Raw genomic sequence first — 27,999 nt, 5'->3', positions numbered from 1 at the left:
TGAATCAGCAATGCAGTTTTATTTAAGGCAGAATTAGGGAAAGGCTATGCCCCTCCACTCCCCCTCCTCCTACCACTCAGTCCTATCCCAAGTCGGGCACTGGAACCTGCTGAAAAGGCTGATGAGGGGCTCACAGGAGTGGGGCAGGGTTCATGGACCTTTACTTCAGAGCAGCTTCCCCTCAGCTGTACCCACATCTCAAGGATTTGGGGGCCTCTAGATCTCATCTAAGGGAAACACAACTTTTCTGGTCCTCAGATGGAGAGCTGGGGTAAGGTACCAGTATTTACCCTTCCATAAAAACTTTGGAGGTCTTTAGGAGGATACCCTTCAGGAGGGCTAGGAGAGGAATGACAAATACAGAGGATAGAAGGTCCTGTGGCCTGGTTGTGCCCTCACACAGGGTATGGGTTGTCCAGGACTGCCACTCCCGCTGCCACACCACCATCTGCATGCTCGATGGCTTTGGTTCGAAGTAGATGCCCCACGTGCTTGTTCATCACGAGTGTCTTTTCCTGCCTATAGAAGTCGAGGCAGGGGACGCACATCACCTGGACTCAGCCTCAAACCCAGGACCTTCCCTGGACCCAGCTGAGCAGTACATGGGTAACTGACTATACCCAAGAAAGTGCTAGGATTTTAGAGTCTCTATGCCTCTCTGGAGTCTCCTTCTAGTCCTAGGTTGTCAAACCATGTGTTCTGAGTCCTCTCGGTGCTATTTGGAGTTTCCTTCACGGTTGCAAAGGACTTCTCATCAGGGCTTCATCTGATACCCTGGTGAGGTGGGCAGGTCTTGGGTCCTTGGCCTTATTTTATTTTATTTTTTTTTGAGACGGAGTCTTGCTCTGTCGCCCAGGCTGGAGTGCAGTGGCGCAGTCTCGGCTCACTGCAAGCTCCGCCTCCCAGGTTCACACCATTCTCCTGCCTCAGCCTCCCGAGTAGCTGGGACTACAGGCGCCCGCCACCACGCCCGGCTAATTTTTTGTATTTTTAGTAGAGACGGGGTTTCACTGTGGTCTCGATCTGACCTCGTGATCCGCCCGCCTCGGCCTCCCAAAGTGCTGGGATTACAAGCGTGAGCCACCGCGCCCAGCCGACCTCATTTAATAGATAAAGAAACAGGTAATAAAGCTAGGGATTGGCAGAGCTGGCACCAAAGCCCAGGATTCCTGACTCTTTCCAGTGTTCCCCTCTAGGCTCACTTGGCTGGCACTCTTGCAAGCAGGTAGTAGAAAGAGCTTCTCCTGATTGGCTCACCTGACATAGACCCCAAAGATGCCCAGCTCTGAAATGCACTGGACCACTCGGGCAGGGCTGCCAGGCCGTAGCAGGCAATTCTCAAAAGGTTCAGGTTCAATCTTCTCCATGAGGATGTAGGAGGCCCTCTCCTCACTGTCCTTCAGCTGTTTCAGGGCCTGTACCATTTCCTCCCCATATAGGTTGTTACCTGCAATGAAACTGGCCAGTCACCCTGGACCCTCTGCCTACCTCCTCCATCCCATGCCCTCACTTTTGGGGCCACATGGGCAAGTCAGCAGCCTCAGTTCCTGGCACCCGCTCAGTGAAGCCAGGGCATATCTGGCTCCCCAGGAGGGAAGCTCACTTTGACAGGAGAGCCCTTACGCATGCAGTGAACACATCTTCCACTACACTGTTCCGCCCTGGTTCTCCTCCTACCTACGGCTGTTCCTTCTCAACCTCCATTACTGGCTCCTTCTCGTAAATGCTGGGGTCCCAGGGGAATTGGTCCTCCACGCTTGCTCTCTCCTCCATGTACATTTTCCCAGGGAGATCTATTCCTGAGTCTCCATCTATACCGTAAAAATTGTTAACTTTTGGCCAGGCATGGTGGTTTACACCTGTAATCCCAGCACTTTGGGAGGCCGAGGCAGGCGGATCATGAGGTCAAGAGATTGAGACCATCCTGGCCAACATGGTGAAACTCCATCTCTACTAAAAATACAAAAATTAGCTGGGTGTGGTGGCATGCACCTGTAGTCCCAGCTACTCAGGAGGCTGAGGCAGGAGAATCGCTTGAACCTGGGAGGTGGTGGTTGCAATGAGCCAAGATCGTGCCACTGCACTCCAGCCTGGTGACAGAGCGAGACTCCGTCTCAGAAAAAACAAACAAACAAAAAAACACAAAAAAACCCAAAAAAATTGTTAACTTCCAAATATTTAATGCAGGCTCCCTGCTTAGACATCATGTGACTGGCACCCAAATAAACTCAACTTGTCCAAGCAGAACTTATTACTTCTGCCTGAACCTGCCCCTCCTGGACCTTCCTACTCCCAATCAGGCAAAAGGCACCCCTGAGTCATATTTAACTCCTCCCTTCCACTGCCCTCTCACTGTCTAGGACATGTCTCTCCAGTTGGCCCCACAGTCATAGCCCTAGCCCAGGCCTCTACGTTGCTCTTCTGAACAACTGTATCAGCCTCTTCCATGGTCTTTCTGCTACCAATGTCTGCCCTCATTCCAGGACATCTTCTACAATGCAGAAACTTTGTAAGTTTTGCAAGTTCCCACCACTGCTAACCACTTGAGTCCTGGATCAATGAGTCCCTTCCTGGCTTAAAACTCTCTAATGGCTTCCCACTGCCCTTAAGATAAAATTCAATTTCTCAGTATATATTCAAGCCCCTTTATAATCAGGATGCAAACCATTTTTCCAGCCTAAATCCCTGTCCCCTCCCAGCTCCCCCTCCAGCCTCACCAGTTTCTCATTAACCTCCAAACATCCCACACTTCCATGGCCCAGTGCCTTGGCTTGAGGTTGTCCCTTTTATATGGAACATTCTTCCTCCTTTCCACCTGAGAAATTCCTACCCACCTCTTAAGACAAAACTTTAAAAAATCCTCTCCTCTGGAGAGGCAGACATGACCCCTGACCTCAAGGAGTTTCAAACTAGAAGGAAAACAGACATGTATTCTCTCCAGTCTCCTAATATGACCCTACTCCACTTCCCAACAATCTACCCACAGGCACCTCAGGTAAAACTTGTCCAAACCCTTCAATGCTGGTTAATCAGATTCCCCTGTGCTCCCAGCCTTGGTCACAGGGTCTTAGGGGACACTGTCCAACATGTGGCCTGTGTCAGTTCCAATAGTATCCCCCATGCCCGGGACTGTGCCCAGAGTAAGTGCCAATGAGCACTGGCCACAGCCTGCTAGTCCCTCTCATTGAGGAGTCCTGCAAAGGGGGATCCACCTACCTCCACCCTCTCTCTGGGGCTTTAGCACAAACCGGCTAGGGGCAGCAAGGGCCTCGGCAATGGCCTGGTCCCCTTCTTCACCCTGGCAGGAGGCAGAAAGCAGTTATCAGAAGTTTAAAGGCTAAAGAGGCAAGAAGCTTAGGTCCAGCTGGTTATGCAGAGCAGCATCAGAGGAAGAGCGGGAGGGAGAACGGCCATAGATTCCTTCAGGTGGGATGCTACTATCTGGATCACACTCCCAACAAACCCCCTGCAGAAGCCGATGCAATGAGAACTGGCCTTTCTTTAGCAACAGCTCAGGGCTCTGCAGCAGGCAGCCTGATACGCTTCTCAATTCTTGCCACCTGCCTTAGTCCCTTCCCTCTGGTTGCCATCTTCATCTCTACCTTTGCTGAGGGAGCTTACAAAGGATTCCAGCCCCCATCCTTCCATTATGAGGCTGCCCTTCTGCTCAGAGTTCTGGGGGTTCTCCAGAGCATCACCAACCCTTGTCACAATGCCAGCTCCACCCGCCCCAACACATTGGGCTCTAGGTCTCTGCCACCTAGGAGGCCTGTGGTAGGAGAAACAGGCTGCCCACGTACCACATCCAGTGAGTAGAGGCCAGCAAAAGTGGCGCGGAGGCGGGCCACAGCCTCAGGCTGGCCAGGGAGCAACATCTCCAGCATGCCCGGCCTGCTCAGCTCCTGCTGCACCTTCTTAGTCCCAGCCAGCTGGGTGGCAATATCTGGGCACTTGGCAGCACGTGACCTCTCCAGCAGTAGACGTGCTTCCCAATTCTGCAGAAGGAAGAAGACAAAAGGAATTCGACTTTATTTTACCTCAGCTGATGTTTACTGAACATCCATTAGGTGCCAGGTATCATGATTTGTATCTTCACCCTCATTATCACCCAGGATCATTGTAACATCCTTGTGAGCCAGGTGTGATATGTTATAGTTATGTATCATTGTGCCAGACTGTGAGCCCCCGCAAAGGCAAGAATCCCCCAATCTGTGGGAAACAATAGAAGGTGTAAGGGTGGAACACTTGTCTATGTGCCCAGCTTCCCACTGTGTTCCATACTCCCTACCATGGCCTTCAAGATCCTTCAGGAGCTGGCTCCTGTCTACTTTTTCAACCTTGTACCATCCCTGACTCCTAGTCTCTGCCATTCTAGCCACACAGGCCTGTCATTCCTCAAATCACAAAGCTCTTTCCCTCCTTAGGGCCTGCACTGCTTTTCCCTCAACCTGAAACCCCCTTCCTTTCGGCTTTTCCCATGCATAGCTGGATCCTTACCATCCTTACATCTCAGCTCAATGTCACCTTTTCAGAGAAGGCTTCCCTGTCCACTCTATTTAATGTGGATTTCCCATAATTCTCTATCTTTTTGCCCAGTTGTTTCATTGAAAGCAGTTACCTGAAACTAAAACACACACATGCACACATGCACACACACGCACACAAACATACACAAATCTCAATTTTTTTCTCTATTTTTGTTTACTTTTTTTTTTTTTTTCTTTTGAGATGGGGGTCTTGCTCTGTCACTCAGACTGGAGTGCAATAGTGCAATCTTGGCTCACTGCAACTTCCACCTCCCGGGCTCGAGCGATCCTCCCTCCTCAGCCTCCCAAGTAGCTGGGGCTACAGGTGCACACCTCCACACCCAGCTAATTTTTGTATTTTTTGTAGAGATGGGGTTTTGCCATGTTGCCCAGGCTGGTCTCGAACTCCTGAACTCATGCAATCCATCTACCTAGGCCACCCAAAGTGCTGGGATTACAGGTATGAGCCACAGTAAATGGCCATATTTTTGTTTACTTTCTGATGTCCATTTCTCTGACCAGACTGTGAGCTCCATAGCACAGGGCTCTTATCATTTTCCTCATTTTCTGTTGTATCTCCAGTGCCTAACACAGTTCCTGGCACTTTGCAGTTGCTCAATAAATATTTGTTGTTGTTGCTGAATAAGTTGAAATTTGAGTGGGGTTCTGAAGGACAGGTAGAGCCTGACAAGTGAGACTCGATAGGGAAGGGATACTCAGGCTAAGAGAATAATATGAAGAAAGGTCTCAAGTGGGTGATCACAGGATGAATGGTTTATTACTGCAAGAGCTGAGGGTATAAAAGGCAAGGAAACAGCAGGGGATCACGCCTCCCAACTCCAGTTCCCATTCTCATGCAATGGGGAGACAGTCTGTCTGTGGTTCCAGACCACTGCAAGCTGCACACAGCAGGATCAGGTCTCTCCTGTGGCCCCCACCCAATGCTGTCCTTCCTTTGATACTACTGGTCCACCTGTAGCACCTTCACCCGATCCTCATCAATAACCCCAGGAACCCCACTACTAGTCTGGCATTCCACGCAGAATCACAGGTGACCAGAACATCAGAAATAAACCCAGAGAAATACCCCATTATGTTAGAAGCAGGAAAGCAAAACCAAAGATAAGCAAGGACTCGCCCAGGGTCACCTAGCAAGTCACTAAGCCTTCTAGATCTCTCTCCATGTCTAAACCTGCTCTGAGCTGCTCAGTTCCCTAAAAATGTCTACCTCTTGGCCAGGCGTGGTGGCTAACAGTGCTGTAATCCCAGCACTTCGGGAGGCCAAGGTGGGTGGATCATAAGGTCAGGAGTTCGAGACCAGCCTGGCCAACATGGTGAAATCCTGTCTCTACTAAAAATACAAAAATTAGCTGGGCATGGTGGCGGGTGCCTGTAATCCCAGCTACTCAGGAGGCTGAGGCAGAAGAATTGCTTGAAACTGGAAGTCAAAGGTTGCAGTGAGCCGAGATTGCACCACTGCACTCCAGCCTGGTTGACAAGAGCAAAACTCTGTCTCAAAAAAAAAAAAAAAAAAGTCTATCTCTTTAAACACTACTTTCCTTCCTTGTTCTCTCAAACTCTTCTAAGTTTTCTTTGTCCTGTTTTGAAATCTAGACCTATTTTTCCAATAGACAGTTTATCTCTCCTGTAGTCAGCAAGTTGCCACCACTGCTAACCACCGATCTAAAGAAAAGGATGTTCTATCGAGATGTCACCTCTGTAGAGCTTGCTCATATGGAGCTCTACCCTGGCGGGGAGTCCTAGATGAATTGCAGACCTAGAAGGAGCCCCCTCAGTTTTCTAGTGTAGCTCCCCCAGCTCACAGAAACAGACCTAGAAAGGGTCAGGAACCTGCCCATCATCACACAGAGGCAGTCAAGCTCATGACCTCCAGCTCACTGCCCATGGTATTTCTAAACTGATTTCCTCCTTTATCATCTCCCAGCTGACAGCAGAGCTTCTTAGCCTCTCCATGATGTGGATGTTAGGCGCAGAGAAGAATGGGAATACCATTGGCCTGAAAGTCAGAAAACCTGGAAACTTCCTGTGGGGACTTTGAGAAGCCTCTCCATCTCTCTAAACCTTAGTTTCTCCATCTGTATAATGGGGATAATTATATGCCTCACCGAGTGGTTGTGAGGGTTAAATGAAATAATGGATGTGGACACTAATGAAACTACACGGTAGGATAGCAAAATGAGGTGATATTACTGTCATTAACATGAATGAGGAGATGATAAAACTTTCTTTTTTTTTTTTTTTTTTCTGAGACGGAGTCTTGCTCTGTCGCCCAGGCTGGAGCGCAGTGGCGCGATCTCGGCTCACTGCAAGCTCCGCCTCCCGGGTTCACGCCATTCTCCTGCCTCAGCCTCTCTGAGTAGCTGGGACTACAGGCGCCCGCCACCACGCCCGGCTAATTTTTTGTATTTTTAGTAGAGACGGGGTTTCACCGTGGTCTCGATCTCCTGACCTCGTGATCTGCCCACCTCGGCCTCCCAAAGTGCTGCGATTACAAGCGTGAGCCACCGCGCCCGGCCGATGATAAAACTTTCTGATTCAGATAAAGGAAAGGTAAGAGTTGGCAGAAAAAAAATGGTCAGCAGTATGCTGGAACTGGCTTACATCAGCTAGTGAGAGCTGATTGTTGTTAAACATTTGCCAGCACATCTCTGCAAACGGTGTAAATGGCTGAAGCTCTGTGGCTTCCTGAGGATTCCAATTCTAGAAGACCGTGTTTGTAGAGTGAGAGGTAGCAAAAGGCTTGAGGGAGGATAGGAGGTTCTAGTGGCAAGCTCCCTGAGAAAGAAGTGAAGTGAGGACTCGGAAAACCCAGGTTGTTATAAGCCTGAATTGGATCTCTGTGGAGCTCTTGTGGGTCCCAGGAGGCAAAGAACGGTCTCACAGAAAATACCAACCTGTAGATTGTACTGACGAGGCATGTAGCCATCCCGGAAGTAAACCACAGCAATTTCCTGGCCATCCCTGGAACACAGGATGGAGAAGGCTGCTATGTTAAATTATAACTGATTTGTTCAGTGGTTCAATCTATTTCAGGGTGCATCAAGATGAGCTTGGCTTTTTCAAAATTCAGCCCACAGTGGGAGCCTGGTCAGGGGTTCACTGGAACCAGTGAAAGTAGATATCCACACTACCAGGGCTTCCACTGAAAACAGGGAGGTGTGCCGTACGGTATACTTTAGAATATTCCAGATTTAGAGTCATTCTAAGAAGGCCAGAAGGAACAAGAAGGTCACTAGAATCAAATTTGGTAAATGCATAAAAATGTTGGCTCGAAATTACCGAGCAGCAGAATCATACTGCCATGTGTAGTAAAACAACACTTTACATTTCCACTGCTTAAAGCAGCTGAAACCAGACTGAAAAAGTTTTTAATGGCAGGGGTGAAGGTGGCAATGCAAACATGTAAAATGATGAGTCTGATTAAGACACAGACTTTTTAAACGTCTTTTCCTTTTCTTTGACCTATTTGATATTGTCTAGTTTATCTGAAAAGTAAATTAACTACTTTGTTTTGTTATGATAAAAGCACATTTTGAAAAACAGTGAGTGGTATTGTGAAATTCCATGGACAGTTTTAATTTTAACAATCACAAAGGTCTAGGTCTAAATATATGTGCTGCAATGCTACCCAGATATGTAGCACTAAAGCTACCTGGTGGTGGCCCCTAGAGAGAAGGATAAGGCTTGGCTTGGAACACAAATCCAGGCCCGAGCTCAGACAGTGGCATCCAGACCAATCACAGAATGAGCCAGCTGCTCCTCTTCCTCCCTGACTGCCCAGCTCAGCTTCTCAGGCCTGACCTCACCTTACTAAGAGGGGCAAGAAAACTTTTGGGAACTTAGGGCATATGAAAACTAAGATGATCTCTAAAGAGACCCTGATCCAGAATGTCAACAGCTCTGATAGAAGCACAGCGTGGTGGCTTTCTCCAAAATTTCCTGGGAGGATGAGATATTTCAGAAATTATGAGAGAAGGAAGCAAGCCATCATATCTCCCAGAAGAAAGAAACATTTTGGGGAAGAGGGTGGCAGGATGAGTTTCATAAACCAGCCTTCCACTGGATTCTTGCGAACGCTTACACAAACAGCCTTCGGTCTTGGTCCAGAGACCCCTTTTCAGAGATATCTTCAAATGTTCGTCGGATCACATGGATGTTCCTGGGAAAAATGGGCAAGAGCCACAGGGAATGGAGGCTATGTTCTGAGTGCCCCAACCCCAATCCTGGAGCCACACCTAGAAGTCCCCCTTCCTTTACTCACCTGGCCAGTAGCTCATTCTCTATGGCACGCTGGTCAAATATGTTTCTTTCCTTCTCTTGAGCAATCAGTAGCACCAGAGCACTGGCGAAAGAGCACAGGTGGCCCAAGGCTACTATAGAACTTGTTCTTCCTTTGTTTCTCCCCTCAACCCCCCCACCGCCCCACCTCCTGGAATAAGAATAAGAACACGGCTTCCCTGAAAGAACAGATGTTCCCTCTCTCGGGAACCTTGGGATTACCTCAGGCATAGACACCTGATGCTATCACATATGATTTCCTGAAAATAGAAAACTTCAAAAATGAAGATGCCTCTGACCCTTCTCCAGTGGGCAGATGAACTATTTAATGATGTCATGGGTTGATGAATTTCTGTGCAAATTAAAATTTAGATTTAAAACCATTTCAAAAACCCAAGAGGACTTTTTCTTAGAACTTAACATAATTCTAAAATCTTTCTGGAAGAATAAACAAGTGGGAGTATTGAGGAACATTTTGTAAAAGAACAACGCAGGGGGTCCGGGGCTAATGGCTCTATTACTAGATTGTAAAGGATACAATAAAGGAGTGTGGTTCTTACATGAAATGGAACCCTACAGAAACCCACAGGGCCAACTACAAACAACTACATTATCTCCTGGGCCCTCCCAAGATTCCTGTAATGTACACAGGGCCACGTTTGATCTCATAGTATTAATGAGATCACTAGGGCTTATGGGGCTTCTTCCTCTCTGATTATTCATGTATTTCTTAAAGAGGCAGGGGCTTGAGGACTCAGGGAAAAGCTTATGCCAGGGAACTATCTGTTTGACTGCCAGCTAACATATTTCCGTTGTCAAAGATAGGTCAAATCCCCTAACAGATTCCTAGGGCGAATGCTCAGCAGTACCAAACTCCATTTTTTTTTCTTTTACATTTTATTTTATTTATTTATTTTTTTGAGATGGAGTCTCCCTCTGTCGCCCAGGCTGGAGTGCAGTGGCACAATCTAGGCTCACTGCAACCTCCACCTCCTGGGTTCCAGCGATTCTCCTGCTTCAGCCTCCCGGGTAGCTAGGATTTCAGGTGTGTGCCACCACCCCTGGCTAATTTTTGTAGTTTGAGTAGAGATGGGGTTTCACCATGTTGGCCAGGCTGGTCTCAAACTCCTGACCTCAGGTGATATGCCTGCCTCGGCCTCCCAAAGTGTTAGCATTACAGGTGTGAGCCACTGCGCTCAGCCTCCAAACTCCATTTTTGCTGTGACTGTACTGCTTTGTGTCTGTGGCTTCTTCCTGAGACCCACGGAACCCTAGGCTTTGGCTTAGGATTCTAAGTGTATACTCCCTGACCTCCTCTACTTAGCCTCTTTTGTCTATCTCTGCTTCTTCCCGACCTTGGCTGAACCTCTTGGTCTAAACTCTGTTTGCCTGACTCCTTTCTGCTTAGCCAAAATATAGGTCTTAGTAAGTCCCCTCCCCTGGTTTGCCTGAAATCTCATGAGGTCAGATGTGACATTAAGCTGAGTCTTGGCTTTGAGTTGGGTGCCTGAGAGACAAACTAAAAGTGGTGCTCTCACAAGTCGTCTTGCCCTGAGAGAGTCCTAAGTGCCAATAGCTTTGCTCTTCACTTTGCAGCCTAAACTGTCCCGCTCATGGGTGAGGGCGTGTGTGGGAGGGTGGCAGTTGGCCCAGGCTGGCCCACCTCCAGAAAGAGGTGGAGGAGGAAGGCTGGCAGCTGGAGGTTAAAGAGGAACTGCACGCCCCAGCTAATTAAGTCAGCCTGCCAACTGCTAAACAATCAGAGCTGGGCTCAGAAAACATATGTGACCTCTCCTGCCTTCAGTTCTGAGCAGTTCTCAGCAGTCTGTTTCCTAGTAGGAAAGTTGTCAGCTAAGGAAGCATGCTGGCTGGGGGTGAGGACCCCTGAGTGCTAGTCCTGGCTCTGCCAGTGACTTGTAGTGTGTCTTGGTAATTGACTTGGGTAAGGCAATTTCGTTCCTTGGGCCCTGGTTTTCCCATCTATAAAATAAGGGTGTTATGGCCGGGCGTGGTAGCTCACGCCTATAGTCCCAGCACTTTAAGAGGCCGAGGCGGGCAGATTGCCTGAGGTCGGGAGTTCGAGACCAGTCTGACCAACATGAAGAAACCCCGTCTCTACTAAAAATACAATATTAGCCAGGTGTGGTGGTGGGCGCCTGTAATCCCAGTTACTTGGGAGGCTAAGGCAGGAGAATCCCTTGAACCTGGAAGGCGGAGGATGCAGTGAGCCGAGATCGTGCCATTGCACTCCAGCCTGGGCAACAAAAGCGAAACTCTGTCTCAAAAAAAAAAAAAATGGGGTTAAAAAGATCACAGTTCCCAACCTTTTATCACCAGTAGTCCCCTTTTCTTATTCTACTCATTCTAACCACAGGCCCTATGCTTTGAGAGTTTGTCTAAATTGAAATTGTAAGTCATTTTGCAGGCTTCCATTTTTAAAAAATTTAAAAAATTTTAAAAATCATGAGATAATTGACGAAAATTAATCTGCTCTACCAATGCAGTTTTTCAGTCAATACTGTGGAACCATATCTCTTAGAGGCAGAATAGGGAAGTAGAGAGAACATAGGCTTTAGAGGCAGATGAATTCTACACTTACCGGTTGTGTAACTTTGGGCAAGTTATTCAAACTCTCTTAGCCTCGGTTTGCCGTTGTATGAATTAAAACTAATACTTGTCGAATGATAGCTATTATTATTTGTTTTTGTTTTTGTTTTTTGAGATGGAGTCTTGCTCTGTCGCCCAGGCTGGAGTGCAGTGGGGTGATCTTGGCTCACTGCAACCTCCACCTCCTGGGTTCAAGCGATTCTCCTGCCTCAGCATCCCAAGTAGCTGGGACTACAGGTGCCTGCCACCATGCCTGGCTAATTTTTGTATTTTTTAGTAGAGACAAGGTTTCACCATGTTGGCCAGGCTGGCCTTGAACTCCTGACCTCTGATGATCCACCTGCCTCGGTCTTCCAAAGTGCTGGGATTAGAGGTGTGAGCCACCACACCCAGCCTATTATTATTACTGAAAGTACCACATAATGATCCACACAGATTTTTAAGAACATTTTTCAGATCCATGATCTCATTTAATTCTCACTAACACCCCTTTAGGTATTATTATTACTCCTATTTTACAAATGAGGAAACTGAAGCTCAGAGAAGAAAAGAACTAACTTGCCAAGGTCGTGTGCTAGGTCAGCAGAAGAACCTATCTCACTCTCACAACGGGGGAAGCCAGTTCTGGCTCAGGTGCCACATAACTCCTACCTACTAGTGCCTAATTCTGGACACACGAGTATTTTCTGTCCACCTTATTGACAGGCTGGCAGGCAAAACCCTCTGCAGCATTTGTCTGTCAGCAGTTCCCTAGCTGACCCATCCCCTGGTTTCACTCTCTTAAAATACAACCTAGCCAATACACTTGAAAGAATATTTGTCTGACGACTTCTAAATGCTCACAGTCTGAGGTTTCTTAGGTCTTAGTGAGGCTTAGCAAGGACAGAGAGGCTCCCTTGGAGGTAAGGGCATGATTAAGAGTGGAGGTTTTGGAGGGAGGTAGACTTTGGGATCTGCCACCAACTCATCACTTAGCCTTAACAATTCACTTCGGTTCTCAGAACCTCAGTTTCCTCATCTGTAAAACGAGGGAGTTGAACAGTATTGACCTCAGAGAGCTTATTATGAGAATTCAATGAGATCCTGTACGTACAGAGCTTAGCACAAGGTGTGGCACTAGTAAGTGTACATTAAGGACTATTAATGCTATATTAACATTGCAATAACTGTTAGTATAGAGGCCCCTCGATGATCTGAAAATCACTTACCTAACATCTTCACTTGAGAAATAGGAAGAAAGCAAAAAACGCCTCTAAGCAGTTAAAAAGGATACCATAAAATTCCATAGTCAAAGCTTATGCATTTACTCATCCAAGAGGCCCTCACACTCTTCAGACCCAGTCATAACAATCTGGATCATTTGTTTTCCCAAACCACAGCAAATCAGAAGGGAGCCATGGGCATGGGGGGTGGAGGATTCCAAATTCAAGCACACCAACAGCAGTCAAAAGTAAGAGCTGAGAATTGGGAAACAGACAAGAAAACTATGAAGAAAATGAATGAGAGGCCGGGTGCAGTGGCTCACGCCTGTAATCCCAGCACTTTGGGAGGCCAAGGTGGGCGGATCACGAGGTCAGGAGTTCAAGACCAGCCTGACCAACATGGTGAAACCCCGTCTCTACTAAAAATACAAAAATTAGCCAGGTGTGGTGGCGTGCGCCTGAAATCCCAGCTACTCAGGAGGCTGAGGCAGAAGAATTGCTTGAACTCGGTGGGTGGAGGTTGAAGTAAGCCAAGATTGTACCACTGCACTCCAGCCTGGGCGACAGAGTGAGACTCTGTCTCAAAAAAAAAAAAAAAAAAAGGAAATGACTAAGAACTTAAAGCCTAACAGTCAGAGCTATTAGTGCAGGCAAACAGCCTTGCGTGCCTCTCTAACCCTAGGTAGCACTACTGTATTACAGCAAGCTGCAATTGTTGACAGTCATAATGACGACCTCCAGTCAATAAGAAAAAGTTAAATCATAGTCAGCATCTGTTATTTAAGAAGGAAACCTTAAAATAATTTTGGCATGTAAAGGTGTAAGTTTCTATTCCTAGAAAAATCCCCTTATTCTCTAATGATGGCCGGCAAGAAAAAAAGTTGCTAAACCCATGAATGCTGAAACTAAAGCAGGATCCTCCTGCTACCTTTTCACACCCTTACTTGGGTGAGCCGTAGAGCTCCCAGGCTTTGGCAATTCCCAGGGCCAGTCCCTTGCTGGGATTATTAGAGAGGATCTTGCCAGCTTCTTTGGTCTTACTCAGGACACTGAGAACATGTCTGTTGGAAGAGAGATGGCTGTTCAGTAATTGGATGGACCTGGAAGACCCCTCTGCCCATGACCTCATATATGCAGCAACATGACTCTGAGAATCAGCTGAGCACTAAAAAGCATCCTCCCATCACATTCCTGGAAGATCCACTTTAGGTTGGAATATGCTGGGCTGCCCTAACCTTGGCCCCTGGTGTATATGCCTAGAGGAGACCTGAGAGCCTCTGTCCCCACCCCAACCTACCCTAGCATCCCAGTGAGCTGGAGCCCCTTACTCTGGGCCTCCAGGTTCTGTCTGGAATCCTGCTGCAGACCATCTAAAATCATTGCAACCTGGAGCATCACTGCTTGCTAGAAATGGATGCTACCAGGCCCAGCCTCCAGACAGAAGTCCCTGCATTCCTCTCTCTGGGGCTCTCAAGATATTGTTCCCTCTGCCTGTACAACGGAGGGACAGGACTAGATGAGCTATGAGGTCCCTTTTCTCCCTGACATACCAAGGATCTGATTACAAGTGGAAACTGCTGTCAGGGTGGCCAGGGGCAACATGTGACCCAGGGCCCAGGAAAGCACAGTCATAGCTGGAGTTCCCTGGCCTAGCCAGTGACTGTACACCCATCAACATGTCACCCCACAGGTATGCCTGGGGCTGCCCCGGGGACCCACCGGTGCACAGCTGGGGTCCGGGAGGCCAGGCCCCCAAAGCTGGCAGAGATGGTGTTGATTTCGATCTGTTTCAGGGCTGGGGAGCCATCTGCGCTGCGCTGGAACATGTAGTCTGAGCGATTCAGGCCCAGGAACACGGTCTGTGGGGAAAACTGAAGGCTGAGAGTACCTGCCCAGGGACTGACTCTGAGGACCTAGCCACAGAGCACACAGGTACCATGAACACTACATAGAGATTAGAGGTACCAGCAAACACTCCTGAGCCCAGTGGGATCATTCTTCTGGTCATCCTAGAATTGGTCACTGGGATAAACCCAGTGAGGACCAGTGAGAGGCAGATTCCCATGAGCTGAGGGCCTGGACCAAATTCTTCTAGCAAAACACAAAACAAACAGAGATGGGAGGGAAGGTTACAGACTGGAGTAGGGCTGGGAATGGTTACCTGGGCAATGCCCTCTTTTAGGACTTGCTTGTGGATATCAAAGAGACGAGCGGTAAAGTCATCCTGTTTGATGGTGCTGGAGGAAGAAACAGAGAATATTTTGCAGGCTTAATTGGACCTAAAATTTCAAGGAGTCCCATCCCTACTCATTGACTCCTGAATCCTCTCTGAGTCTACTGGCCAAAACTTGAATGTCCGCCCCAATGTGGTAGAGAACAGTGGCTAAGAATTCAGCTCTAGACCTGGGTTCAAATCCCTAGTAGGCAACCTCAGGGAATCATTGCACCTCTCCGTGTCTCAGTTTGCTGATGTTTAAAATGGAGAAGAATATAGTTATATTTATATCTTAGGGTTGTGGTAAAAAGTCAATAAGATATAACATTCAAAGAGTTGAACATACTGCTCCAAAGAAGAGCTAGAAAATGACATGATATACCTATTCTACTTGAATAGCTCTGATGGTTGGCAAGCCTTCTGGTTGACCTAATACTAACTCTCCATAGCTTTTCCTATACTCTGTGACCTCCCAGAGTGAGCCTTCTCCTCCTCCTCCATGGCAGCCCTCGGAGATTAGAAGACAGCAGTTATGCCCTGTGCACCAGTAAGATTTTTCTGACCCAAACTAAATATCCTGGTTTTTTTGTTTGTTTGTTTGTTTGTTTCTTCTTCAACTAGTCCTCATACGATGTGATTTCCTCAGGGAAGCCTTCCCTATCTGAGTCAGATCCCCCCGCTATGTGTTCTCACAGAACTAAGAACCACTCCTTTATAGCACTGACTACAGTTGCAATTTTACATTTTCTTTGTGTGATGATTAGTGTCATCTCTCCTGTTTGACTATCAACCTCATGAAAGTAGTGGCTGTGTCTATGCAGGCTCATCGTCATAGCCCAGTGTACTGCCATGACGTGTGACATGTGTTAGGGGCCTATCCAGTATGGTTTTCTGGAGCCTCAACAAGAGCCACAGTAAGAAGGAATCCACAGGTAATTAACGTCACACTTACTGCCCTTTGAGATTCAGGGTGGATTCTGCACACATGCTCAAGCCTGGCTCACCTTGTTACAGAAACGTCACAGCAGACCAGTGGGAGAAGCCAAGTAGCCCAGGCCTGCCCTGAAGTTCCTCTGCTCCTCAGCCAGCTCTCTCCCAAGGGTGAGCTCTCTCATGCCAGCCCTTGGTTAGGAGGAGAGTCCCAGCTGGGCTTCAGCCTCCAAGAAAGTTGAGACACATTTTCCTTTTTCTGAAGAGGTGCTCCCCTTCATGTGTTGTAGGGGCTCTTCTCCCTTAGGAACTAGGGTTTATATGTGTATGAGAGGAGAGAGGAACAGAGAAGGCAGGGATTGCAAAGATGAGCTGCAAGTCTCCTTCATAATTGCATCATTAGGGTACATAAGCCAGGCTGCTCATGTTTCCCACAATCCAGGATTACAGGTACAAAGCTGGGCCCATTCCAAGAAACAGCTCAGGGGCAAAGTGGTGGGCAGGTTCATACATTCATGACTCATTGGGTTTTTGGCTACAAGTCAATGGTTTCCAAGCTTCTTACCATTATGACCCCTTCTCATATTCACCCACACATTTTTAAAAGATTTTGTCTCTAACAAAAGTCTAATTTCTGTTGAAAAATTAATCAAAGACATGCAATTACAGGTTGGATATCCCTTATCCGAAATGCTTGGGACCAGAAGTCTTTCGGATTTTGGAAGATTTGCATATACATAAGGAGACATCTTGGGGATGGGACTCAAGTCTAAACACAAAATTCATTTGTTTCATATACACCTTATACTCATAGCCTGAAGATTATTTTATACAATATTTTAATTAATTTTGTGCATGAAACAAACTTTTGACTGTGTTTTGACTGTACCTGTCACATGACATCAGGTGTGGCGTTTTCCACTGGTAGAGTCATGTGGTGTTCAACAAGTTTTGAATTTTGGAGCATTTCAGCTTTTGGATTTTTGGATTAGGGATGCTCAACCTGTACAGTATATACATGTCTAGCATGTATATGTAAATACATAATATTTATAGATATTTAATTCTACAATGAATATATATACATATATATATATATATATATGTATTATTACTTCTTTTTTTTTGAGATGGAGTCTCGCTCTGTTGCCCAGGCTGGAGTACAGTGTCGTGATCTTGGCTCACTGCAGCCTCTGCCTCCTGGGTTCAAGCGATTCTCCTGCCTCAGCCTTCCAAGTAGCTGGGATTATAGGCACCCACCACCAGACCCAGCTAATTTTTTTGTATTTTTAGTAGAGACGGGGTTTCCCCATGTTGGCCAGGCTGGTCTCAAACTCCTGACCTTAAGTGATCCACCCATCTCGGCCTCCCAAGGTGCTGGGATTACAGGCCTGAGCCACCGCGCCCAGCCTATATATATTTAATTCTAAAATAAATAAAGAAATGTTAAGAAATTGCCCCAGAATCTGAAGAAGAAAAAAAAAAAAGATCAAGGGAAAGAGACAGAGAAGGGTGCATGGGCTGAACCATTTCATAGGTTGCTTCCTCATGCCCTGAGTGTGGCCCAGTCTGTACCCCATCCCATCCAAAGATGAGAGGCCTGAGGTGACGAGAAAGGATCGCTGCTTAAGAGAAGTAGAAAATCTGACTTTAACCCAATAACCTTCCCTACCTCTGTTTTCCTCCAAAACTAGGCTGACTTTCCCTAATTCCAAATGGAAATCTCAGTCTTCAAAGTAGGGTGTCACGGATTACAGAATGTCAACAATGAAAGGGATCTTGGACTTAAGCCAATCTCTTCATTTTTCAGATGAAGAAACCTTAGGCCCAGAGAAGGAAAGGGAGTGGCTTGAGGCCATATAAATAACTGGTTGAACCAGAATTAGAAGCCAGCTTTCCTGACTCCTGTGACTTTTTGTTCTTTGGAGGTACCTTTCCTCTACCCTACCAAGTCAGCTGACACAGTAACACCTCACGGCTCAGCAAACTTCCAGTTCTTTGGTTCTGGCAGCTCCTGGCCCCCCATGCTTCACTATCCCCTACCTGGAAAGAGTTTGCTCCAGGAAGGCAGCGTTCTGGCTGACAGCATCCACTAGCAGGTTGAAGTCCATCTGCACAGCATAGGCTTGCTCCAGCAGGGCACTGGGGACCAGTGAGGGGAAGAGCGTGAATGGGGCATAGCTCACCACCTGTGATCAAAAAGAGAGAATGGGACAGGGGTAGGGCATCTGTGAACGGGTTGTCTTCCTGCAAATGGAATCCCATGGAAAGTCTGGCCTACATTTACGGAGGACACACCAACTGTAGATTACTGGTTACCTCGGGAGAGTGGAAGGGGGAGAGTGGAACACAGAGAGCTTCCAGATTCTGTGATAGTTTATCTCTACATATTAAAGAGAGAGAAGCAAAAAAGCAAAAAGCAAATAACAAAAAGAAACCCACAAGTTATTGAGCACTTACTATGTGCAAGGTACTATTTTAAATACTTTACATAGATTCATCATTTAGCCCTGTGAGGAATATACTATTATTATCCACACTTAACAGAGAAGGGACCTGAGAAAGAGAGGTTAACAGATCCAAAATTATATTCAGCTAGGAACCGGTGCTGGGATTTGAACCAGGATGGTTAACAGATCCAAAATTATATTCAGCTAGTAACTGGGGGTGCTGGGATTTGAACCAGGATGGTTACTAAAAACAATACACACATACATACACCGAAGCCTACTCCTTGCTGGTTGGTGTTCAAGCCCAGGACCCTCCATGCATCAAGAGCTCACACTCCAGTCTCCTTGCCTTTTGATTTTGATTTGGTTACTGAGTAGGACAAGTGAACTCTGGTTCCCTTAGTAGAAGCCAGGAGTGTTTTTTCCACCAATGTTAGCGATGGTGACTCAGGTTAACAGGCCTAGAGTTCAGCTGCATTCCGCATTCTTTGGACTTTATCATAGACAAGAAACCCAAACACCATCAGGACACTGATTCTGGAAAGGAAAAGGGCATTCTGAGATCCCTGCCAACAACTGAACTAGAACTTGGATAAGAGATGAAAAGAAAATCTTGTGACTTGTATTATGAAGCATTCCTGAGTTTAATCTTTGAGTTAATATCAGTTTGTCATTATGGTGGTATAAGTTTATAGTGTTAGAACTTGGTATTTATGTATTTATTTTTAAAGTACTATTTTTTTTTTGAGGTGGAGTCTCACTCTGTTGCCCAGGCTGGAGTGCAGTGGTACAATCTCGGCTCACTGCAACCTCCATTTCCTGGGTTCAAGCAATTCTCCTGCCTCAGCCTCCCAAGTAGCTGAGACTACAGGTTCGTGCCACCACACCCGGGTAATTTTTGTATTTTTAGTAGAGATGGGGTTTCACTGTGTTGTCCAGGCTGGTCTCGAACTCCTGGCCTCAAGTGATCCGCCTGCCTCAGCCTCCCAAAGTGTTGGGATTACAGGCATGAGCCACCATGCCCAGCCAAAATATTATTTTTTTAACAGGTAATACAAATACATGATACAAAATTCAAAAGAGACATAAGAATATATAGTGAGAAGTATGTCTCACTCTCATTCTAGTCTCCTGGGGAAAAGGCTGGGCCCCAGCCACCCAGTTCTCCTCCCCAGAGGCAAATGACAGACGAGTGTCTCACACATCCTTCCAGCCATCTTTGTATTGATATATATATAGTATACATATATATTTTCTCTTTTTTTCACCCCCACAGCAAGCTATAGTACATTGTGCTTTTTAAATATTTCCTTATATATTCAAATAGAGCGTTTTCATTATTTTTAATTGCTGTATAGTATTCCACTCTTTGGATATACCATAATTTATTGGATCTAGTATATAGGTGATTTCTTTATTTTCCCATTACCATTAATGTTTCAATGGGTCTCCTAGAATATACATTCTAGATATTTTTGTATATGAGAAAGTCCGTACATTCTAAATTTCTGAAAGTAAAAATATCAAGTAATTCAGGTAAATCTATTTTAAATTTTGGTAGATAATTCCTAAATTACCCTTCTCAGCATCTTGTTGTTTTGTTTTGTTTTTGGAATGGGGTCTTACTATGTTGCCCAGACTGGAATACAGTGGCTATTCATAGGTGCCCTCATAGTGCACTATAGCCTCAAATTCCTGCGCTCAAGCAATCCTCATGCTCAGCCTTCCAAGTAGCTGAGACTACAGGTGTATACCACTGTCCTGGCCTCAGCATCTAAGATAAAACTGAGGAAGGCTATTTGTGAGAACAAGGTTTATTCAGCCTGAAGCCTTTATGAGTTAGAATGGGAATGACTGCAGATTACAGAAGGGGTGACCTAATACCCTGAGTAGCTATGTGATGACCACAGGAGCATTTCCTTGGCTTGAACACATAGACCTCTGCCGCCCTCAACAAGTCTCATCTTGGCCTGAAAAACTCAGAATTTTTCTGCTAAGACAACCCTCTGCCTCTGTCCCAGGACTCATTATGCCCTCCTGAATTTAGGATCAATAGTATATAGCTGTTCTCTGCTATCTACAGGCTAAAGGCTGAAACACACAATCTTCTCACTTTTGATAGAGACATTAACATAAAATAACATTATTGGCAGGGTGCGGTGGCTCACGCCTGTAATCCCAGCACTTTGGGAGGCCGAGGTGGGCAGATCACAAGATCAAGAGAGCGAGACCATCCTGGCCAACGTGGTGAAACCCCATCTCTACTAAAAATACAAAAATTAGCTGGGCGTGGTGGCACACACCCGTAGTCCTAGCTGCTCTGGAGGCTGGGGCAGGAGAATCGCTTGAACCCAGGAGGCAGAGGTTGCAGTGAGCTGAGATCGTGCCACTGCACTCCAGCCTGGCGACAGAGCGAGACTCTGTCTCAAAAAAAATAAAGAAACATTATTCTACTATTTTAAAAAAACTATAGCACGGGGGTACATGACAAAATTCTGCTTTGTAGCCAGGGAAGCAACAGGGAGTTGTGGCAAAAAGAAGGACTTGCATCTTCTCTAAAGGGGGCAGCCAAAACTCTGCTCTAGCCAATTGTTGCCATGTAGGGAAGTAGGCCGGAGCTGCCAGATGATATAATTTTTCAAGACAAGTTGGGTTGCTAGATTGTTTTTTTAATTTCATGATTTTTTTTTTAAATGTTGGCTCTGACTTTTTAAAAATACTCTGGTGAAAAAAACTGTTAAAAATGCTTGCCCCTGGTCAGGGAAATAGTGGCTGGAGGAAGGGGACTTACTCTGTACTGAATACCCTTTTGAATTTTGAGCCCTGTTCAAATGTATTTGAATGTATTACTTATTGTAAAAAACAAATTAACTCCCCAAACACTGCAGGAGCCAAATACTCAGCCTAGATATGGCTAGTTTGCAGCTCTAATCTACAGGATAAAGTTCACAGTCCTCCTCCACCCAGTAGCTAAGGCCCCTTGGCTGTCTGACGCTGGCCTGCCTTCTTTCCCACTATATCCACTTATGCGCCCTGCAAGTCAGCTGCATTCTCTTGAACATTTTTTTTTTTTTTTTTTTTTTTTGCCTTTTCCTACTTTCGGGTCCTTGCTATGCTGTTCCTTTTCCCTGTTTGTCTTTTAAGGTCTAGTTCAAATACCACCTCCCATCTCAATCATCTAATTATAATGAACTACTCTTTCTTCCAGCTGTCCTATATAGTATCTTGGGAGAGGAAAAAAAGCATGGATGTTCAGAGCATGGACTCCGGAGCCAAATTCCTTGGGTTCACATCCTGGCTCTGCCAATTATTTTACCATTTAAATGAACTCAGGTAGGTTACTTAACCTCTCTGGGCTTCGGTTTCCTTATCTCTGTTGTGGTGAGGAGTCAGTGATTCCAAAGTGTTTAGAATAATGCCTGGCACATACTAAATACTCAATAAATGATAGTTAACTTTGTGTAGCAGACTGCCTGTGTCTCCTCATAGGGCTGACATTATTTAGTTTTGTTTTGTGGGATGTTCTCTAACTAGACCAGGAGCTCCAGAGGCTAGGGCTCTGGCTGACTCACCTCTCTGTCCTCAGTGCCTAGAATGGCCCAGCATAGAGCAGGCATTTGGTAAAGATTTGGAGTAAAATCATTCTCTCTCTCTCTCTCTCTCTCTCTCTCTCTCACACACACACACACACACACACGTACATTTTCTGACTTTTTTTCTGGATTAGAAATCTCATTGTGGATTGCACCTTGTCTAGGCTCCATTACCTCCCAGAAAGACCAAGTGTTGGATCTTCACACGGTACCTATTGATTAGCAGAAGAAACAAAAGCTTGGAAGGGAAAATGCTTCATTTTAGATTCATACAAGTAATTCACAAAATCTAGGTTCACAGCTCAAGCAATTCTATTCCATACCATCAGCGAACTTTAGGTGACAAGACATTGTCATTTACTTGGGCCTTAGCAAACAATTACTGAGTATGGACTCCATCAGGCCTGTATTAGGTTCTGGGCACACAGAGACAAAGAAGAATGGGGCTGGCTAAAAAAAGAAAAGATGTTGGCAGCTCTTTAGTCACCAATATGGTCTTAAGGTGTACTGTTAAGTTAAAGAAAAAAAAGTGGGCAAAAGGAGGCTGGGCACGGTGGCTCACACCTGTAATCCCAGCAATTTTGTGGGGGCAGAGGCCAGTGGATTACTTGAAGTCAGGAGTTTTAGACCAGCCTGGACAACATGGTGAAACCCTGTCCTTACCAAAAAAAAAAAAAAAAAAAAAAAAATAGCCAGGCATGGTGGCACATGCCTGTAGTACCAGCTACTTGGGAGGCTGAGGTGGGAGAATTGCTTGAACCCAGGAGGCGGAGGTTGCAGTGAGCTGAGATTTTGCCACTACACTCCAGACTGGGCAACAGAGCGAGGCCCCAAGCAATATATTTACTTGTTATTAGTTACTTTTTATGAATAAGCCATCTGAAAGAATCAACAAGAAACCAAAACACAGGCTGCATTACAGGGTAAACCCTTGTACCCTTTGAATTTGAACCATGAAAATGACTTACCTAGTCACCAAATTAAAAAAGCTTTTTTTTTTTTTTCCTAAGGATGAGGTTTTAAAAAGGTGTGGTTTGGACTCAGCAGTTCTACTTTTACATATTGACCTGGAGAAACACTCACATAGGTGCCCCAACAGACATACGCATGGATGTTCCCTATAATGCTATTTATGGTCATAAAATCATGAGAAATTACCCAAATAGACATGAGTAGAGGGAAGCTAAACTGTGATACACCCACATCTGGAATGCTATGCCTCAGAATGAAGTTGACCCCAATGGAAGGCATTAGAAAGTTCTAAGACAGACTATTAAATAAAAAACCAAAAACATATCATAGAATAATATATATGATACAATTTGTTTTTTAAAAAAGACATATTTCTATATATACATATCTATGTATATAAATGTAAGAGAAAGGCTTGAAAGGATATATCACAAACCAGTTACAGAGAAGGTAGAGTGATTATGGGGTTTTCAGTAATAGCTCACTGGGCAAAGTGCTTCACATGAATCACCCTGTAATTCTCTTACCAAACCAGTGAGGTAGGTCCTATTATTATCCCATTTTTACACCTGAAGAAACTGCAGCTGAGAGGGGTTAAGTAATTTGCCTAAGTCACACTTCAAACCCATATTTAAATTTCATTACTCCAGGACGCTGCTTTTTTACTTTCTACTTCTAGAGATCAATTTTAGTTACTGGAAAAAATAAGGCAAAAGAGATATGGTCCCTGATGCAAAGGAGCGACCCTCAGCCTGGCTGGGGCCAGTGGGCCATGGTGAATGCTGTGGGGAGCAGCTAGGGGCTTACCTCCGAGGAAGTGGGCTCCTGTGAGGTCCTCAGCAATACTCCCTCAGCCAGGGCCCGGTCCACGGCCTGCCGTGCCAGCTCCTCTAGCTGCTGTTTATCTTGCAAGAGGCTCCCCCAGTTGGTGGCCATCCCAACAGCTGCAAAAGATGGAGAGAAAAGAGTTGGTGACAGATGGCCTGAAGCCCAGCAACCACCTAAACTGGCTGGCAGCCACACCCAACACAGCAGGACCTTGACCTCTGTTGGAAGGGAACAGCGTGGTATACAGGAGTGAACACTGGCTGGTTCTAGCTCTTACCAACTTCCATGTGCACAAAATAGAAAGCTTGACAAAGCATTTCCATTGCCACTCTCTCTTTTGATTCCTAACACAATGGCATTATTCTCACCGTAAGGAAGCAGAGGCTCGGAGAGGTGAAATGACTTGCCCGAGGTGATGACTGGTATAGCCTGGACTTGAACCCATGTCTCTGGACTCCCAGCCTAATGCTCTTCATTGGAGAAAGAGGCACTAATATCAGATGTGACTGGGGCAAGCTCCTTCCCCTTCCAGAGCTACAGATTCCCTAACTGTGAAACAAGAAGAATCGGGTAGATCAGTTTCCAAACCTGGCTGAACATTCTGGGGAGCTGGGAAAGAATACAGATTCCTGGGCCCCATCCCAGAGACTCTGATTCAAGAGGCCTGATGGGAAGGATGGGTTGAGGCTTTGTATTTTTTTTCTTTTGATATGGAGTCTCACTCAGTCGCCTAGGCTGGAGTTCAGTGGCTCGATCTTGGCTCACTGCAACCTCTGCCTCCTGGGTTCAAGTAATTCTCCTGCCTCAGCCTCCCCGAGTAGCTGGGATTACAGGCACACACCACCACGCCTGGTTAATTTTTTGTATTTTAGTAGAGACGGGGTTTCACCGTGTTAGCCAGGATGATCTTGATCTTCTGACCTTGTGATCCACATGCTTTGACCTCCCAAAGTACTGGGATTACAGGCGTGAGCCATCACGCCCAGCCGAGGCTTTGTATTTTTAACAAGTTTTCCTGGGATAGGAGTCACTGCAGTACATTATTAGTTCCCTTCAAGCTCCAACAACTCATGTCAGCAGATCTCAAATAAATTACATGCGAAGGGGGAGGGAGCTGTTTGCGGAATACCATGAAATGCGAATAAGGTGAACTCCTCCCTTATATGAACCAGAAGGAATCTTAGTAGCAGGAAATGATTACATTCCATGTATAGACATTTATCATCAAAGCACCAAAAGACAGAAAATATTTTTGAGAAATCACATAAGCAAGATGGAAATCACTGAAACCCAAGTGTCCAGTGTAATAGGAGAAGTTGTCTGATTGGTTGCCCAGAGACATACAGAGGTGTACAAACTCACACCCTGATAACTCATTCATTTTTCAGCAAGCCTCAGGAGTTTAAGATCTGGGTAAAAATCTGGAAACACAGTCATTAATTTTGTTCTGCCCTGTTGCCATTTAATAGAACATGGCTGCCCAACTCAGTGGTCCCCAGGATGGGAGTTAGAGAATAATAGGAAACCTCCATCACATTCAGCTCTGTCCCCCTGTCCCCATGACAGAGCTAGTGCCAGGCCAGTTATGAAAGTCTGCCAGCCTCAGCACAATGCTTTGAAAGAATGCGCATGTGACCTCAAGAGGGTCCTGATGATATCCCTGTTGAGTGAGACATAGATGAGGGCAGTCACAGTAAAGAACAAGGCTCAAGTCAGACAGACAGACCTGGGTTTGAGTCCATAATAATACGACTTCTCCCTTTTCCTTTTTCCCTTCCCTCCCCTCCCCTTCCCTTCCTTTTCTTTCTTTCCTTCCTTCCTTCCTTCCTTTTCTTTCTTTCTCTCTCTCTCTCCCTCCCTCTTTCTTTCTTTTTTTTTTTTTTTGACGGAGTCTGGCTCTGTCGCCCAGGCTGGAATGCGGTGGCGCGATCTCGGCTCACTGCAAGCTCCACCTCCTGGGTTCACGCCATTCTCCTGCCTCAGCCTCCCGAGTAGCTGGGACTAGAGGCACCTGCCACCATGCCTGGCTAATTTTTTGTATTTTTAGTAGAGACGGGGTTTCACCGTGTTAGCTAGGATGGTCTCGATCTCCTGATCTCGTGATCCCCCACTCTCGGCCTCCCAAAGTGCTGGGATTACAGGCGTGAGCCACCGTGCCCAGCCGACTTCCCTTTCAAGTAAGATTGCTGTGTGGATTAAAAGAGAAAAATCAGTGTGAAATTTATCAGCAGTGTTTGAAGCTCTATACATGAGACCATTTTTTGGCTGTACTGTCTTTACAGGTAGGAGGAGACTTGTCAGAGGTCACACAGAAGCCTAGTGGCAGAGCCAGGACAAGAACCCATTACTTTGACATTAGAGTAATGAAACCCTCCATGAGCCCCCATTGTTCCACAACTCTGGAATTCCAACATCTGTTTGCTGTTGGGCGTCTATTTAGTTGGCAAACACTGATTTGCATTTAATGCCACTCCCTTGACAAGGTACTGGGGACATGGAGGAGAAGACGTAAAAATAATCACCATGGGCCAGGTGTGGTGGCTCACACCTGTAATCCCGGCACTTTGTGAGGCCGAGGCAGGTGGATCACCTGAGGTCGGGAGTTCAAGACCAGCCTCACCAACATGGAGAAACCCCATCTCTACTAAAAATACAAAATTAGCCGGGCGTGGTGGCTCATGCCTGTAATACCAGCTACTCGGGAGGCTGAGGCAGGAGAATAGCTTGAACCTGGGAGGTGGAGGTTGTGGTGAGCCGAGATCGTGCCATTGCACTCCAGCCTGGGCAATAAGAGCAAAGCTCTGTCAAAAAAAAAAAAAAAAAATCAGATGAAGGTGCTAAGTGGGCCCTTTGTTTTTCTCATTCTACAGCCTCAACCCTCCTTGGCTTTATTTATGTTTTGCTGATGACATTCAAATCTACATCTTCACAGCAATACTTTCCTACCTTCGAACTGGAATATCCAATTGCTTCCTGCGAGTCTCCGTACAACCAGAATAGAATTTGTTGTTGTCTCCCACAAATCTGCTTCTCCTCTGATGAACCCCACCCAGGTACCCAAGCCTTGAGTACTTCTTTCCTACATCTCACTCTCCTCAAATCCTGTGGATTTTGCTGCCTAAGTATATAGTACTTTGAATTCCTTTATTTATCTCCATTTCCAGTGTCTGTAGCCTAGCCCCGGCCACTGTCATCTCTTCCCTGGGCATGAAACAGATTCACAGTGAGGTATCTTCAGTGACCAGGATATGTCGGCCTCTGTCCCCCTACCAGGACTTGGCAGGTGCTGTCTTCTCTTTGGAACTCTCCCCACCACTCCTGATCAGGGCTCGCGATTTAGTTCCGGAAGCCGTCCCTGTTCTCCGCCCCGGGCTTCTACATTCTACAGCCCATCACTTTTCCCTGTACCGTAGGAACAGTGTTTGTCTTGATCACTTCTCTACCTAGTAATTAGCCGCGCTTAGTACTGTATTCATTCATCACATGAATGAATGAAGAATGAATGACAGACCGGCCAGATCACCGAAAGCCTCAAAACGCCCACAAGGAAATCGGTCGGACTTTATCGCCAGGACTTAGGCCAGTGCCTGGAAAGGCCCCAAGGCAACGACACGGTCGGCTGCCCAGGCTGGCCCAACTTCACTGGCCCGCTCGCTTCCACCCTAGACAAAGTTTGGCCCTAATCGCTCCCCGTTGTAGTTCTAACTGGCTCCGGTCTCACTGGCCCACAGGCCCCGACACCGGCCCGATCTAAAGGCAGGAGATCCGGAAAGTCTGGGATCAACGCGCGCCAGCCCAACCCCCTCACTAGACACTAGTTTCCCCGCGCATACGAAGGGTTTCAGCCACAAGATCTCTGGGCCTCCGGAGTTCCAATCTCTTGCCAGACCCCTCCCTCACATCGTTCCTCCCGAGGAAACGTGACCCGTGCCGGCCGCCGTGGCCGCTCCAACCTACTCGTTCGCCTTGCCTCCGCGCACGGTTCTCTCGGCCCTCGCGCCGCTACCCAGGCTCAGGGGGCGGGGCCTCGATGTGACCCAGTGCGCTTGCGCGGACAGCCCCGGCTAGGCTTAAAGAGCAGGGCGGGGACAGAGACCCATACATTTGGCACTGAGTCGCGGCCAGGAAGGGGCGGTCGATGAGAGGGCGGCCTTGGCGTTAGGAGTGCATCGGCTGCACCCTGGCGGATGGACCTTGGGAAGGAGGGGAGGGGACCATCCGGGTCGGCGGGGAGCTACGGGTATGCATAGCTCATAGAGCGTCAGAGCTGACGGCGACCAGTGGAAGATGGGGAAACTAATTCTCAGAGCGGGACAGTCACTACCTCAGGGGCACACAGTTGATAAGGGTGGGGGGCGGCCGTGGTAATGGAGACCC

General features: G+C 46.7%; 1 protein-coding gene across 4 annotated transcripts; it reads right to left on the bottom strand.

The window, feature by feature from the left end:
• Nucleotides 1-27,670, bottom strand: GSS (glutathione synthetase). 4 transcript variants are annotated; one of them, XM_030825880.1, is made up of 13 exons: nt 27,580-27,670; nt 23,602-23,738; nt 17,823-17,968; nt 14,796-14,871; nt 14,354-14,493; nt 13,579-13,695; nt 8,809-8,889; nt 8,629-8,706; nt 7,442-7,508; nt 3,801-3,995; nt 3,217-3,298; nt 1,258-1,447; nt 1-519 (listed from the first exon to the last, which is right to left on the bottom strand). In XM_030825880.1, the coding sequence occupies exons 2-13, from the start codon at nt 23,728-23,730 to the stop codon at nt 396-398; spliced, it is 1,425 nt and encodes a 474-aa protein (XP_030681740.1). In that variant the 5' UTR covers nt 23,731-23,738; nt 27,580-27,670; the 3' UTR covers nt 1-395. The 4 variants fall into 4 exon arrangements, with proteins under 4 accessions (XP_030681740.1, XP_030681741.1, XP_030681743.1 ...); XM_030825881.1 differs by having other exon boundaries at nt 27,576-27,654; XM_030825883.1 differs by lacking the exon at nt 27,580-27,670 and adding an exon at nt 27,456-27,541.
• Between the last annotated feature and the right edge of the window lie 329 nt (nt 27,671-27,999).

Source organism: Nomascus leucogenys, chromosome 13, assembly GCF_006542625.1.
Source record: "Nomascus leucogenys isolate Asia chromosome 13, Asia_NLE_v1, whole genome shotgun sequence".
NCBI classification, from domain to species: Eukaryota; Metazoa; Chordata; class Mammalia; order Primates; family Hylobatidae; genus Nomascus; species Nomascus leucogenys.
Note: the sequence above shows the minus strand (reverse complement) of the source record. Positions and strands in the feature narration are given on the sequence as shown.

What these genes read in the sequence shown, in the direction of transcription:
- GSS (XM_030825880.1), bottom strand. Translation starts at nt 23,730, where the DNA reads ATGGCCACCAACTGGGGGAGCCTCTTGCAAGATAAACAGCAGCTAGAG. An exon ending in TAAAAGAGGGCATTGCCCAG is followed by an intron (nt 14,494 to 14,795) that starts GTAACCATTCCC and finishes TTTTCCCCACAG; the next exon opens with ACCGTGTTCCTGGGCCTGAA. An exon ending in GAGAATGAGCTACTGGCCAG is followed by an intron (nt 8,707 to 8,808) that starts GTGAGTAAAGGA and finishes CATTTTTCCCAG; the next exon opens with GAACATCCATGTGATCCGAC.